At 50.2% G+C, this 14851-nt stretch overlaps 1 protein-coding gene across 4 annotated transcripts in view; it reads left to right on the top strand.

The window, feature by feature from the left end:
- PFKP (phosphofructokinase, platelet) overlaps window positions 1-14851 on the top strand; it is a 299364-nt gene that overhangs the window by 205879 nt on the left and 78634 nt on the right. For all 4 annotated transcript variants that reach the window (XM_085631901.1, XM_085631900.1, XM_085631899.1 and 1 more), the window contains one exon: window positions 671-817. In XM_085631901.1, the coding sequence (XP_085488027.1) occupies window positions 671-817 (147 nt within the window). The remainder of the gene's footprint in view (window positions 1-670; window positions 818-14851) is intronic.

The raw sequence follows: 14851 nt of genomic DNA, 5'->3' as shown, positions 1-14851 counted from the left end.
TTTGCATCTCTAATGAGATGTAAAGTGGGCATCCCTCCCAAGAATAACGGGAGAAATGTCGCCAAGCGACATTTCTCCTATTATCAAGCCTCACTCTAACCTGCAGAGTGATAAGAAAAGTAGCGCTAACCTCGGTTATCGCTACTTTCCTTACGCCTGCTTTGCATCTGACTTAGCCATGATATCCTATGGAAGGTGGATATCATGGCTAAGTCTGGCCCTGCCCTATCAGCAAGCATTCGCCAAATGTTGTGCGATTATCGCTGGATTTCCAGCAATAATCGCACATTTGGCAGTTTGCGCCTCTATTTTAATCGCTGTTGAGATGAGCGTTGCTGATAGCACGCTATCTCAGCGAAAAAAATCAGCGTTAGCCGGCGATAATTATCCTCGCGCTAAGCGCGCTGAGAGGTAATTATCTCCGGTTCTTGTTGATATGCCCCTAAGAATTTTAATGATCGTTAATGTCTTCTTTTCTCTCTGGTAATGCCCTGAGTTTGCTTCAGGTCACCTGCTTTTTCAGGATGTGTTCATGATACTGAGCCCCTTTGGAATGTTGACTAACATGAATGTTGGAATGGAATACTGCTGTACTGAATGTTTGTGGCAATGGACTGTGGTTAATTGTGCCTTTTCAGCAAAAGCTAATGATGTTTTTGTTCCGATACAGAGTAATTTCAATGTGGCTGTGTTGAACGTGGGGGCTCCCGCTGCGGGCATGAATGGAGCTGTCCGTTCTGCAGTGAGAATCGGCATCTTAGAAGGTCACACAATGTTCGCTGTCAATGATGGATTTGAAGGATTTGCCAAAGGGCAGGTCGGTAATTGTACGCAAGCAAACATTATCGTTATATAAATAAAAGTGCTTTACTGTATACTTGCTTTATCAATGAAGTGCTTATGTTCAGCTTAGGATCACATCTCTAGCTTATACATTACTTAAATTGGGAAAAATTGTTTGTATTTACAAAATCTTAAAGTACTCTTAGGGGGTATTACGGGTACGCGGTCCTGGAACAGCAGTACTCGCAGTGGAGGTCCCACCACCACCACCCCTGCGGGTCTGTCCGCCATATTCCGAGTGTGGCGGTGGGACTGCCACAGTACTGCCACAGCACCGCCGTCCCCGCCGGGATCCGGGATCCCTTGGGAATGTGGATAGGGGCAGGAATATGCTGGCGTTGCCAATGCTAGCACCGCCGAGCATATTCCGAGTTGCATTTCCACCGCCAATTTTATGGTGGTGAGCCCACCATGAAAAGGTTGGTGGACATGGAAGGAAGAGGGCCCTAACAGGGCCCGCGGACCAATTTGCCCATGGGGGTGCATGTGGGAGTGCACATATTGTGCCCTCCAATATTTCCACCTTTATTCCTGCACTGTGTGGCATGCATGACATGGTGCATGCCAGACCGTGCAGGAATATGCAGTAGACGCTGTCACAGTGGCGGTCTGCTTGTTACTCTCTCCTATGAGCCTAACAGACTTCGGCCGTGACATCGCTTCAACACTGATTCAACCCAGAATCCAGCACCACAGGCTTGGCGGTTCTATTTGGAGCACGTCGGTGGCGGTCCTACAGGAGGCTCGCCAAATTCGGAATAAGGCCCTTAGTTTTTCTATGGTGTCAAGTGAAGGCTATATGACCTTTCTTTTCATAGCTGAACGCCTTTTCTCAACCGTTATGCAGAAGATAAGTGGATGTGTTGCCATTAATCAGGCTACGCGGTTGGACAAAAATGTCCATTCAATCTCCCTATTAGATGAATGAAGCCCCTGTAAATGTAGTTAGTTGGCAAAAATAACAATAGAAATAAGGCAAGAACAAGGGACCTGATTTAGAGTTTTTTGAACAGGTACTTTGTCACAAAAGTGACAGTTATCCCATCTGCTTTATTACAAGTGAATTATATCCTCTGCACTTCTAATGAGGCGGACTGAATAACCGCTACGTTTGTGACAGAGTAACCCCTCTGCCAAACTCTAAATCGGATCTGAAATTATGTTGGCACATAGTCACAAGAAGCTGAACCAATGTTGCTTTATTATTATATAAACACATGCTAAAGAATAACTGACCTCAGAAGACCACATCCAGTCTCCAACGATTTCTCTGTCTCACTTCAGTGTTCTCTAACAGAACCTTAATGCGTCACCACAGAACCTTACCATGTCACTGGCTAATGATGGATGAGCAAATACCCGTGATACATAAGACTATACAACCCATGTCCCCCCTTTTTTAACAGCACAACCCCACATACATCACACACAACGTACAACAGATAAGCACATAAGAATGCATTCAGTAAACCTTTTAGGCACTCTCTTTGTACAAGAACCTTTCCGTAATATTTTAACAGGATCCATGGACTGTGGACAGTACCCCTGACCCTGTGTGTCCCTTCTCGAGATTATATTTCCACCGATATCCTCCCTCACATCTTTGAGACATTTTCTACTGTCTCCATTCACTTTAGCCACACGGGACAAATTCCACCACTGGCCATTAGAAATTGAAACTGAATTGCCACATACGCTACTACAATGTCCTTAGTCTATCTCTTTTGGAAAGACAGCCCAATGGGGCTTCCTGCTCTTCCATCTTTTGTCTGTCTTTCGCTCACGTGAGAACAGTTACTAGAGCTACTACAGTAGCTGCTTCTACGCTAATATCACATTGCATTGTTGATGGACGCAGTGAGAAGCTGCTCTGTTTTGACAGTAATACAAGATCTTACCTTTTTCATTGTTTACTTAGTTTGGTACATACATTTCTTTTATATTTTTAAGGCTTTTCTGGATTATATCTCATTGAATACTTTGCAAATGTTACCTAAACTCTAAATGTTGCTTAATATTTAAACTCTCTTACACTAATTCTCTCCTCTATACTTGGGTGGAGACACCACCACTAATTAGCCACTCTCCTGTATTAGCTGCCAACAGTAATTGCCCTCAATTACAGTGATGCCCAGCCCATAGTGGGAGAATGATGGGGTGGTGGCAAACACCAGCATAGCAGTGCAATTCGTGCCATGCTCATGTTTCTGTTTCATCTGGGGACCCTGAAGGCCTGCCAGGTGGAATCCACACCTGGAAGAGCTCACCACGACTTGGGAAATTCTAGGACTCCCTCTTAATGGTGGTGGAAAGGCAATTCTAAGCATTACCCAGAGCAAAGAGATTCCAAGGCAGTCACCAAGATGTGCAAATGGGTATTCCTTGCACTTGTGCCTACAGGTGAGGACATATCTGGGATTGTACTTTTTCAGGGGGTGCTTGGAACCAGATAGAGGCAGTCCTGAAGATTACCATATTGACTTGACAATCAGGGACCTTAAAGGCATTTTCCATTCCTTGGGCTCAGGGAATACCTGGGGATTTCAAGGGAAATTAGCAAGAACTCCTTCGGCCCTGGGCAGAGGACATTTAGCAGGCTGCATCGCCAGCAATCCCATCTAAAAACCTGGACAAAGAGTAACACAACCCATTTCATATGGGATCTCTTGCAAAGGGTGGTATATTGCCATCGTTTTGGCAATATCCCCAGCACTGTCTTTTAAGTGATGGCTAGAAATTGGGAGGCAGTATGTTGGCAGTAAAAGAAGAAAGTAGGTGCCCTAGGTTCTGATTGCTTGTCACTCTTGTTCCGTTACTGTTTGCCTATATTCAGTTTGCTTGCTTTTTTATGCTGAATAGTTTCTGTGTTTTTTTGTTCACTCATTTTACATTTTTTTAACCGGTTATTCATTTTATATAACACATCAAATTATGATAATGCAATTATATACTGATTTACATTTGTTTAAACAAACAAATGGTTCTGAGGCTCTTAAAAGAACTGGAGAAAGAGAGGTGAATCTCATAAAACGATGCAGTAAATTAAAAAGATGGAGGAAACAAATGGGCTAAAGCATAATTTTCTAAAATGGAAATATACCCTGCTAAAAATTACCTCAAAGCACTATCTAGTATCATAAAACATGCAACAAACACTTCCCTCACTACGGATATCAATAACACTAATATAAAATGTAATTAATTCTTGCATTTTGTGTGGTGAAATAAAAAAATGCTTGGGATATCATGTGCTGGAAATCAACAGGATTATGTTCGTTCTTCAAGGAGATCTCCCATTCTGAACTGCTAACCACCATTGCAAAGCTCAGCAACACTTCCCACTTCTGTATCTGATTCTTGCCTATCTAATCCTAAAATGGCATTGTGGTAAACAAAAAAAACAATGGACTGGAAAGTGGCTCTAAGTAATTACCAGTGGCTGAGATTAATTTAAACATTCCATCAATTACATTTTTTGTGTTCTTTAGTGTGATGCCCTAAGTACACCAAGCATGCCCAGACGTGAGTGCCATGCTCACTGTGGTATAGGGCTCAAGCTGAATCCTTTTGATGAGGTCCATATAGGCCAAAACCTATCTGGAGTTGCTTGTGGTCTCACTCATAGCAGAGCTAATATAGCAGAACGGGCTAGAAGGTTCATATTGGAGCAGGATCAAGGTTTAATTGAATATGGCTGGTTCTTGTGTGTGGTGTCATGGAAGGCAAAAAATATGGACTGAAATACGGCTCGGAGTACTTATCAGTGGCTGAAATAAATTCAAGCATTCCACCATTAGCTTAATCTTTTGAAATATATCAGCACTTCTCTTGCCCCATAATTGACCAACTTGTTTGGCTCATTCCTAACACATGGGGAAGGCCCTGACTGCCACAAAATAGGCCTGACGATACCCTTTGAAAAATAGGAAGTGCTTAACTAGAAATTATGAATATATTTCTCATATCAAATTTTTTTTCCTAGCCGAATCTTTTTTAAGTTGTGTGGTGACTCAATTGATCACTGGAAGTGATCTTTTCAATGGCTTACAATCAGGTTCTAGGTCTGTGTGTAGCATGGAGAATGCTTTAAATAGCAGATTATGCACTCTACATCCAATACAAGGACAATTTTGTTTTCTCCTTTACTTGTCAGCAGCACATGACACAATCAAATAATTGCTTATACTAAAATCCCAGAAGAGACAGCACTTCACTTATCAAATCACTTGTAGCAAATAAAAATGTCAAAATCTCACTTCAGCCCTTCACTAAGGTTTTCCACAAGGCTAGATTCTATTCAATATACCATTCAATCTTCACGTAGAATCTCCATTTGTACTTCTGAGATTTTGCAACATCTCTTGCCAACTCTACAGTTTCTATGAAATCTTCATCTAGAAGGATAACTCCTCTTTTGTCCGTATCATCTTGGATATCTATCTGGCACCTGATGTTGAACCCAGATAAAAACAGAGTTGCTTCTGAACCTCCTCCCCAATAATATATCTTAACATGTTTCATTACAAACCTCCCACAAATTAATGCTCTTCATCCCTGGGATTTATTCTGGACAAACACCTGAACTTACACGGCAACTTTAATGCTGTGGCTGAAGACAGGCATTCAGTACTAAATCAGCCTCCCTAGAGGTATAAACCTTCTGCTTTATATGACAACTTTAAATGAGTATTCCATGCCCTAGTCTTATCTAGAATAGATTATGATTATGACTAAAATTGTGCACGCCGTACTCTCTGTATGTAGTAGGCTACAGTTTTCAGGTCGGACTGTAGCGGCAAGCGAGGAAAGTCTCCAAAGAGGCACTCGGTGCCCTTCAGCTACAGGTAGGCACAACTGAGCAGGTGTAACAGACAGGCACGGCAGCCAAAGTGTGAAGTGTCAGACAACCCAGGGAAGTAACCGACACAAGGGGTAGGACCAGGCTGCATTTGGCAGAGCCCGACACCCACAGCAACATTGGAGGCAGTTGGTCCGGACTGATATTAAGATGGCGGCTGCAACCCCTTAGAGGCAGCAGTGGCCCTATGCAGGCACACACAGTGTACAACAACAATGGCGGAGGCGGAGTAGAGCTACAAAGGTGTGGTGGGTTGTGGAGATCTCCCACACCTCTGCTGACCTGATGCAGAAATACCCGGCTGTCCCAGCAAGACCTTATCTCTAAGGAGGCCATGACCCACAGGGGCATCCCAAGGTCAAACAGGTTCTTTTTTTTTTTTTTTTTTTTTTTTTTTTGAAACCGTTTATTACAATCTCAAATAATTACAAGTATGGGCCTACAACCGTCTGGCCGGCCGCTAGAGTGGCAGAAGCATACGACATACATACAGAAAAATCTCTTGGCGGTGCAAAAAGGGTAAATCAGGAGATATCAGTAGTGCAGGCCACATAACTCCAAACCCACAATACGGTTTCCTTTTGTCGAAACACAACAACACAAAAACAACCACACCCGCAAGGCAACCCGCAATCCCAAGTGACAGCACGCGCTCCTTAAGTGGGGGACCCCAACCAGTCGCCAAACTCTGAAGAGGGGAATGAGAACAGATCAGGGACTGGGGAACCACGTGCCCATGGCTGGGGGAGGGGGCCGGCTAGGGGGACGGGGCTGGTGAGGCAGCCGGCAGCAGCGGCGGCTCGCAAATACCCCCGCGATAGGCGTTCCAGGGGCCCCAGATTTTCACCCACGCCCCAGGCTTACCCCTCGCAACATACACCACCTTTTCACGAAACATACACCAGTCCATGTGTTCTTTCCAGGCCGACACTGCCGGAGGCCTCTGGGATCCCCACAATTGAGCAATGTCACGCTTAGCTATCATGTATCCCAGAGTCACCCACCGCGTCTGCGGAACCGAGTAGTCAGTGGGCTCCCACACATTCAGCAAGCATCTCCTCGCTTCAGGCAACAGCACGACACGCGTAACCACTCGCAGGACCTCGTGCACACCACGCCAGAATCGCTCCACCTTTGGGCATTCCCACAGAATATGCAAGAAAGTTGCCAAAGCACCACAGCCACGCTTACACAGTCCATCCTCAGCAAAGCCCATACGTAGAAGCCTTGGCCCCGTCACGTAAACCCGGTGGAGGATCTTAAGCTGGACGAAGCGAAGGCGAGCCGGGATGGCCACCTCCTTCGGAGAGGCCACCGCGGACATCCAGTCCTCGTCGTCCAACTCCAGCCCATCGGCAACCCAGGCCTCGCGGAGGCCAGTCAGCAGGCCCGATCGGTCGTTGATCAGTTTTTTATATATAAGGGAGATCGTGCTGTCTGGGACATGGCCATCCAGCACTCTGTCCTCCAGGGGGGAAGACTCCGGAATGGACGCGACATCCGGGAAGACAGAGCCCAGCGCGTGGCGGATTTGTAAGTACCGGAAGTACTCACTGCCTTGCAACTGAAACTCCGTCTGCAACATCTCGAAAGTTTTGAATCCCCCCTCGTCCAGAGATCTCCCACTGTGCTGATGCCGATCGTGTCCCACTTCTCGAAGCCCTTCGAGGTCCACAGGGAGCCCAACCTCGCCGACGCATATAGCGGTGACGCCCGGGTCAAACGGTCCTTCCACCCCATAGCTGCGTTAGCCGCGTGCCATACACGCACCATGACACGCGTCGGTCCCGTCAGGCGAGGGTCCGGCGCGCCAGAGTAGAGCGCTCGATTGTAGTCGCCACCGGGCAGGAGCATCTTGTCCATTTCAAATGCCGGGTTCAGGGCGGGCCCGTAAAGGCCATGATTAATCGCAGCTAGCTGGGAGGCCCAGTAATACCGTTTAATATCCGGGAGGGCGACCCCCCCATCGTACCACGGGAGCGTCAATTTAGCCAAGGCATGGAACGCCTACCGCGGGGGTATTTGTGAGCCGCCACTGCTACCGGCTGCCTCGCCTGCCCCGTCTCCCTAGCTGACCCCCCCCCCCTCAGCCGTGGGCACGCGGTTCCCCAGTCCCTGATCTACTCCCATTCCCCTCTTCAGAGTTTTGCTGCTGGTTGAGATCCCCCACTTACAGAGCTCGTGCCGTCATTTTGGATTGCGGGTTGCCTTGCGGGTGTGGTTTGTGTTGTTTTGTTTTGATAAAAGGAAACCGCATTGTGGGCTTGGAGTTATGCGGCCTGCGCTATTGATGTCTCCTGCTTCCCCAATCTGCACCGCCAAGAGACTCTTACTGTATGTATGTGATATGCTTTTGTCACTCTAGCGGCCGGCCGGGTGGTTGTAGGCCCATACCTGTAACTTTTTCAAACTGCAATAAACGGTTTCCAAAAAAAAAAAAAAAAAAAAAAAAAAAAATTTAGCCAAGGCAATACGTGGCCTCCCGTCCCAGAACAGGCGACGCTGCAAACTCTCCACCTCCCGGAAGTAGCGCGCCGGGACCAAATCCATAGTGTTCTGGAGGGCGTACAGAAAGCGCGGCAAGGACATCATCTTAAACAAGGCCGCTCGGCCGAGCGGCGAAAGCGGCAGACGCCGCCAACGCACCACGTCCTCCCTCAAACGCTGGAGGGGGGGCAGCAAATTCCGCTCGTAGCGGGCCTCCGGGTCCAGAGTAATATATATACCCAGGTACCGAAACCCCTGGGAGGCAATCTGGATCGGACAGTCCCGTGGTAGGACCGGAGCCTCCCCGGCAAGCACATATACACAGGATTTCGCCCAGTTGATGACGAGACCTGAGTTGCGACCGAATGAGCGCAAAACATCAACTAGGACGATCAGTGATTTACGCGGGGAGGCGAGATACAGAAGGATATCATCAGCGTAGAGGGACACACGGTCCTCATGCTCGGGGGTCCAGCGGAGACCACGGATGGAAGGGTGCCACCGCAGCCACTCCGCCAGGGGCTCCAGGGCCAGTGCAAACAGGAAAGGCGACAGGGGGCAACCCTGTCGCGTGCCCCGTCCCAGTGCGAATGGGGCCGAAACTCGTCCATTCACCACCACCTGCGCCAATGGGCCGGAATACAACAACTTGACCCAGCTGATGAAGCCCGGTCCGAAGCCAAACTTCGCCAGCATCGCCCAAATGTATGGCCACTCGAGCGTATCAAACGCCATGGTGGCGTCCAAGGACGCCAAGATGGCCGGTTCCCGCACAAACGGGACACGCGCGAGCACCCCGTGCAAGCGTCGCAGATTAAGGGCCGTGTTACGGTGGGGTATGAAGCCGGACTGGTCTTGGTGGACCAAGTCGCCCACCACGCCGACCAGCCGGTTGGCCAGCACCTTGGCGAGGATCTTGGGCTCCGCGTTCAAGAGCGAGATAGGCCTATAGGATGTGACCCGCTCACGGGGTCTCCCCTCCTTGTGGATCACCACGATCGTGGCTAGACGCTGGTCCGGCGGAAGGGAACCCCGCGAGCGGGCCGCCAGGAACATCGCGCGCAGGTGGGGCACCAGCACATCCGGTCGCAGCTTGTACAGCTCGATAGGGATGCCATTGGGGCCCATGGCCTTGCCAGATGCGACCGAGCGGATAGCAAGGGCGATTTCGTCCGAGGTGGGAGGAGCGTCCAGCGAATCCCTGTCCTCCACCGAAAGGGAGGGCAGCGCGATGTCCCGAAGCAGGGCATGGGAATCCTCCTCCGAGCAGGGAGAAACCGGGGAATACACCTCGCGGAAATAATCCGCGAAGCAGGAGACAATGGCGGCCGGCTCGGTGACACATACACCATCCATCCTCTCGATCAACGGAACCACACGACTCGCTCTCTCCTTCTTATCCAACCACGCTATCAATTTACCAGCCTTATCACCCACATCATACAGTCGCCCCTGTTGCTCTCTACTGAGGCCCCTGGCCGCCTCTGTGACGAGGGCCCTATAGGCCGCCTGCTTGAGGTGTAGAACATGCAATGTGGCATCCGTCACCCCGCTCCCCAGGTCACCCTCTAGTTCAGTGATTTCGGCCTCCACCCGGGTTACCTCCTCCCGCTCGCGCCTCCGGGCATGGGAGATAAAGGAGAGGGCCTCCCCCCTGAGAACTGCCTTAAAAGCCTCCCAAAGGGAGATAGCCGAAGGGACAGACCCCACATTCTCCTCAAAGTACCGCTGCAAGGATTTGATCAATTTGGCTCGAATAGTGGGGTCGCGCAGGTACCAGGCATTGATTGGGGCTACCCTGCCCTCCCCCCTCGGGAAGACATCCAAGTGCAACAGTAATGGGGAGTGATCTGAAATACCCCGCGCCAAATGGCGCACCTCTCCCACTCTCCCAGCGTAGGCCGCAGGAACAAGGATATAATCAAGCCGCGAGAGGCTACCATGGGCACCCGAGTGGAAAGTGTATTGCAGCTGCGCGGGATGCTTTAGTCGCCAGCAATCCACCAATCCTAGTGTATCTAAAAGGCCGGACAGCCACGCCTGTGCCCGGGGGAGGTCCCTGGGGGGATGACGATCCATAGACCCAGAAGCCACCGCATTGAAGTCCCCCCCCAACTACCAGAAGCCCACCCGGGAGGTCAAGGAGGAGGCGCCCCAGGTCCGCAAAAGTGGTAGATTGCAACCCCGGCGGAACGTACACTGATACAAAAACGACCACTCTGCCCTCCATTCTACCCACCAAGACAGTGTAACGTCCCCTCTCATCATGGCGCACCTCATCAATCTCCAATGGGAGCGAGTTCTTAATCATGATGCCCACCCCCCGCGAGCCCGAGGTGAAGCCCGAATGGGCCACCAAGCGATAGCCTCTCCGATTCATGGCATGAAAGGAATTACCTATAAGGTGTGTCTCCTGCAGGAAGACCACATCTGGCGAAATTCGTTTCAGGTACTGCAGGACCACACCACGCTTAATCCTATCCCCCAGTCCGTTAACGTTCCATGATAACACAGTCAGATCCCTACCCCCCATCATACATGGAAGCCATCAATCGTCCCCCAAAGAGCATCTCAAAAACAACAATACAGTAAAGGGTTCACCTTGCGGTGCAAACAAACAACACTCCACCCCCACCCACCCATCCCAACAGAACTCCCCCCTCCCTGCACCCCTGCATGAGCCCAGACAGCCCCCCCAAAGTGCAGTGTGCCTGTCGCCCCATAGACGAAAAACTAACTAGTCCCCCAGAGGAGGAGGGAAAGCCCCCAATGGACCCCGTACGACCTCCATAGGAGGGGAACATACACGATCAGTGAATGGTAACCGAAATGTTGTCCAGAGCAAGGCCTACTATTCACCCCTCAGTTCTGATCCGGCGAGCCCTCCCCGCCAACCGCACCCCCCCACCCCCCCGGCCCCGATCCCCAGGCAGAGTATCCAACCAGTCCCCAGCCGCCTCGGGACGATCAAAAAAGTGCGTGCGACCGTCCACCTCCACCCTCAGCTTAGCTGGAAAAAGCATTGAGTACTTAAGGTTCAGGTCCCGTAGGCGACGTTTAACTCCGAGAAAACTCAGTCTCTGCTTTTGGACCGTCGGAGTAAAGTCAGGGTAGAAATTCACGTCCATATTATCGAGCTTGACCGGTCCCTGTAGCCTGGAAGTCTGCAGGATAGCGTCTCTGTCCCGAAAGTTAAAAATCCGGGCAATGAGAGGCCGCGGCGGGGCTCCGACCTTAGGTCTTCCTCCGGGGACCCTGTGAGCACGTTCCACCGCAAAAAGTTTACTCAGCCCCCGGGGCTGGAGATGGGTGAGGATCAGGTCTTCCACAAACAAATCTGCCGCCTCCTCCTCCCGTCCCTCCGGCACCCCGACAATACGAACGTTGTTCCTCCGGGCCCGACCCTCGGCGTCCTCCAATCGACGGTCCATCAGGGCGCTCGCCTGTCAAGCCGGTGCACCTCCTTTTGAAGGGCCGCCACGTCTGTAGTGAGACTCGAGGTGGTGTGGGCCAGGGAATCGACCCGGTCATTCGTTTTAGACAAGTCGGCTCTCACCAGGCCCACTTCCACCAGGGCCGAGTCTATCTTCTGCGCCAGAGTATCAAAGCGCTGGTCCACCGAGGCCTTCATCTCGGCAATGGCGCCCATGACGTCCCGGAGGGTCAGATCCGCAGGCTGAGCAGACGCCTCGGCCGGGCCCGCGGGGGATGTACGCTGTGCCTCTGGGGATCCCTTCTGGAGGGTGTAGCGGTCCATACTGTTTGACTGATGTGCCGGGCCACGGCGGGTCGATTTCACCTTTGCCCGGTCGCCATCTTGCTTTGTGGACATGTCGCACTCCCAAGATCGTGCCAATCTCCTCGAAAGGGCCGATAAACCAGTTCACGGGTTCCGGGGGGGTGACCACTGGACCGCAGGACAACTCACAGCCGGCGGGTCAGCCGGGCACCGGGACAAGGCCACACCACCGCACCCCGCTCCGCAACCCTACCTCGCTTGAGGGCAAGGAGGGCGCAAAAGCGAAAGTGAAAGCGCGGGGAACGCGAGTCGCCCAGCCCTGCCCGCCGCTGTTGTTCGCTTTGTCCCCGGATCGCCCCCAACTCCAATCCGGGGGGCCGGCGCGGAGAAGGCCGCAATCTTCGATCGGTGCTCCCACCAGTGTCCGGGGTCCGATTCGAAAACGGAAAACGGGTGCCGCCTCAGCTCGGGTACACAGACACAGTCCCCTCATCAACGACAGGATATAATCAGGATTAATTCAGGAGGTCGCGGAGGTCCTCGGGAGCTTCGCACCTACGCGGCCATCTTGGTTGCGCGCTAGGCTCCTCCGGCTGTGTCAAACAGGTTCTTCCTGTGCATTGATCAAAGGTGCCATCTTGAAACAGGAGTAATATTTTTTCACACTAACCTAAAATCTCAATATATTTCACATCGATTAAGTAAGTTGTTTAACTAAGAGCTAATCATTATAATTAAACCACATCCCGCATATTATTTAAACTTCACATTGAAGTTGCAACTCCACCCAGGAATTACCTGACAATTTCCTGAGGCTGGCTCTTCCCCTGACCTAGCCGTTAGACGCAGAGGCTGCAGCTGTGGGATTTCTTCACTGAACACGGATATGAGGCCAGAGCCGGGCCCCCACCCTACAACCACTCGGAGCATAAGGCAAGTGTAACTGGTCCGTAAGGGGTGGTGAGGATGGGCCTATTGATATGATAGTGTTTGCAGATTGGAATTCCTGAAAGCACACTGCCTACAACACCAGCAGGTCTGACTCAAATATGGCCACCGGTTTATACATTTCCGGGAAAGGAACCTCAACAAAACATGCCCTACCATAAGGTATTTTATTACTGTCTCGGACCTCTATCATGCTGTGGCCCCTTTACTCAGACAACAGTGATTGTCCCTTTTTGCTCGTGAGCAACTGGCTCTAGTGCACTGCTTACCTCGCCAGCCTGCCTGTCACCACCATGGCCGCCACTTGAAACATTTCGAGAAAAATAAACCCACAATACAGCGTTTTTCCTCATGCGAGATGCAAACTTCTCTCTCCTCCTCTACCTATGTTTCTACTACGTTTCTACTTCCTCGCCTTACTGAAGTCTGCTATGCTGCGATAAGTTTCCTGCAACTTTACAACAGTACTGGCACCAGAACTCTATCAAAACAAGCCCAAAAAACTTTAGGTAACTGTCCAATCCCAACAGCTCATCATTTTGATGACATTGGTATCTTAATTCCAGCCCTATCTATCGCTCTACCTAGGACTATTAAATAAGGTGACCTTCTAACCCTAAGAATGCAGTGCACTTCACAATCAAGGTTGTGGACGACCACATGACGACCATCTTTACCCCTAGCAATGGTTACTTAGGTCATACCCATAACTTCCCAACCGGTATCAGCGTCCAACATGATGACAATAGTTGTTTACCCTTTCCAGGTCTGGAGCCACACATACCTCCCCAAATATTTCCAGACACACAATGAAAAACCTGAAACACAGGACCCCAAGAGACTTCCTGGAAACCCATATGATTTCCAATGCAAAGGTACCATTAAAACCGGCCTCCTCCTCACTGACCTATGGATTAGGTCCTTATGCAATTTTCTTTCATCCTCATCTCTCGCTAACATCCACTTTGGACGCAAACTCAAATACTTTTTGCCCTTTGTCCTCTCAGGCAACGTTTCTATATCTAGCTACAGCAATGGGAAAATCATGTTCCAAGCCAATGATATAATCCTGATCATAATCTACTTAATTTATCTCACCTTCAAGTCCTCCAACGATCCTCCACGGTCCCCTCTCCATCCATCTATTACACCCCTCATCCATTCTCTTCCTCTGCTGTTCCACCCAGACAACATCTCTCACCCCAAACCTTCCTACAAGCCAATATGCCATCCACAACCCATAACTCACCGCCAATACCAGACCTTGAACTTCCCACCCACTGACAATCTCCGCACCACTCCAGTCCAACCTCTCACAAACCATTATTTCCCCTTCCAGTTGTTGATGACACCCTTTCCTTCACTCCACAGTCAGCCCATATGTCTCCCCCTCCCTCACTGCCTTTATTGCCCCCTTTCCTAACATCTCCCAACACCAGATACCAACAGCCAGCTCCTCCTGCTACCTGCTCCTCAACCCCTCAAAGTCCATTCCTGACAGTCTACTCCAATCCTCTGACAATTGCTTAACATAACTGGCCTCTATTCAACAAGCTCCTTTCCTCAGTCTCTCACCTCTCTCAAAAAATGGACATCCTCACATTGGCTCCATTCCATCCAAGTGTCTTTCTGACCTCTCGCCGCTGCTCCCCCATCACTCCCTGCAGACCCTTCCCCTTCATTCTTTCAGCATGCTGAGACACAGCCGCCTACCCAGGCTCAAACAGGCACAATACTTCTCAACTCAGACCTACTCTATCTCCTAGAGAGTTACGTAGTTTCAAATTCCGCTAAACCCTCCTCCTATCTTCCTGCAGGGGGTTTCCCGATTTCCACCATCATCTCTGACCATATTCGAACTCGCATACACCATTCCAGTGCATGATCATCCCTCTTAACTTGATACAAATCTCAAATTCCCTCCTGGAACAGCCAAGTTAGAAAGACAACAGCTTCTTCTGAACTGCATGCTACAC

Source organism: Triturus cristatus, chromosome 10 (genome assembly GCF_964204655.1).
Source record: "Triturus cristatus chromosome 10, aTriCri1.1, whole genome shotgun sequence".
In the NCBI taxonomy this organism is placed as follows: Eukaryota; Metazoa; Chordata; class Amphibia; order Caudata; family Salamandridae; genus Triturus; species Triturus cristatus.
Note: the sequence above shows the minus strand (reverse complement) of the source record. Positions and strands in the feature narration are given on the sequence as shown.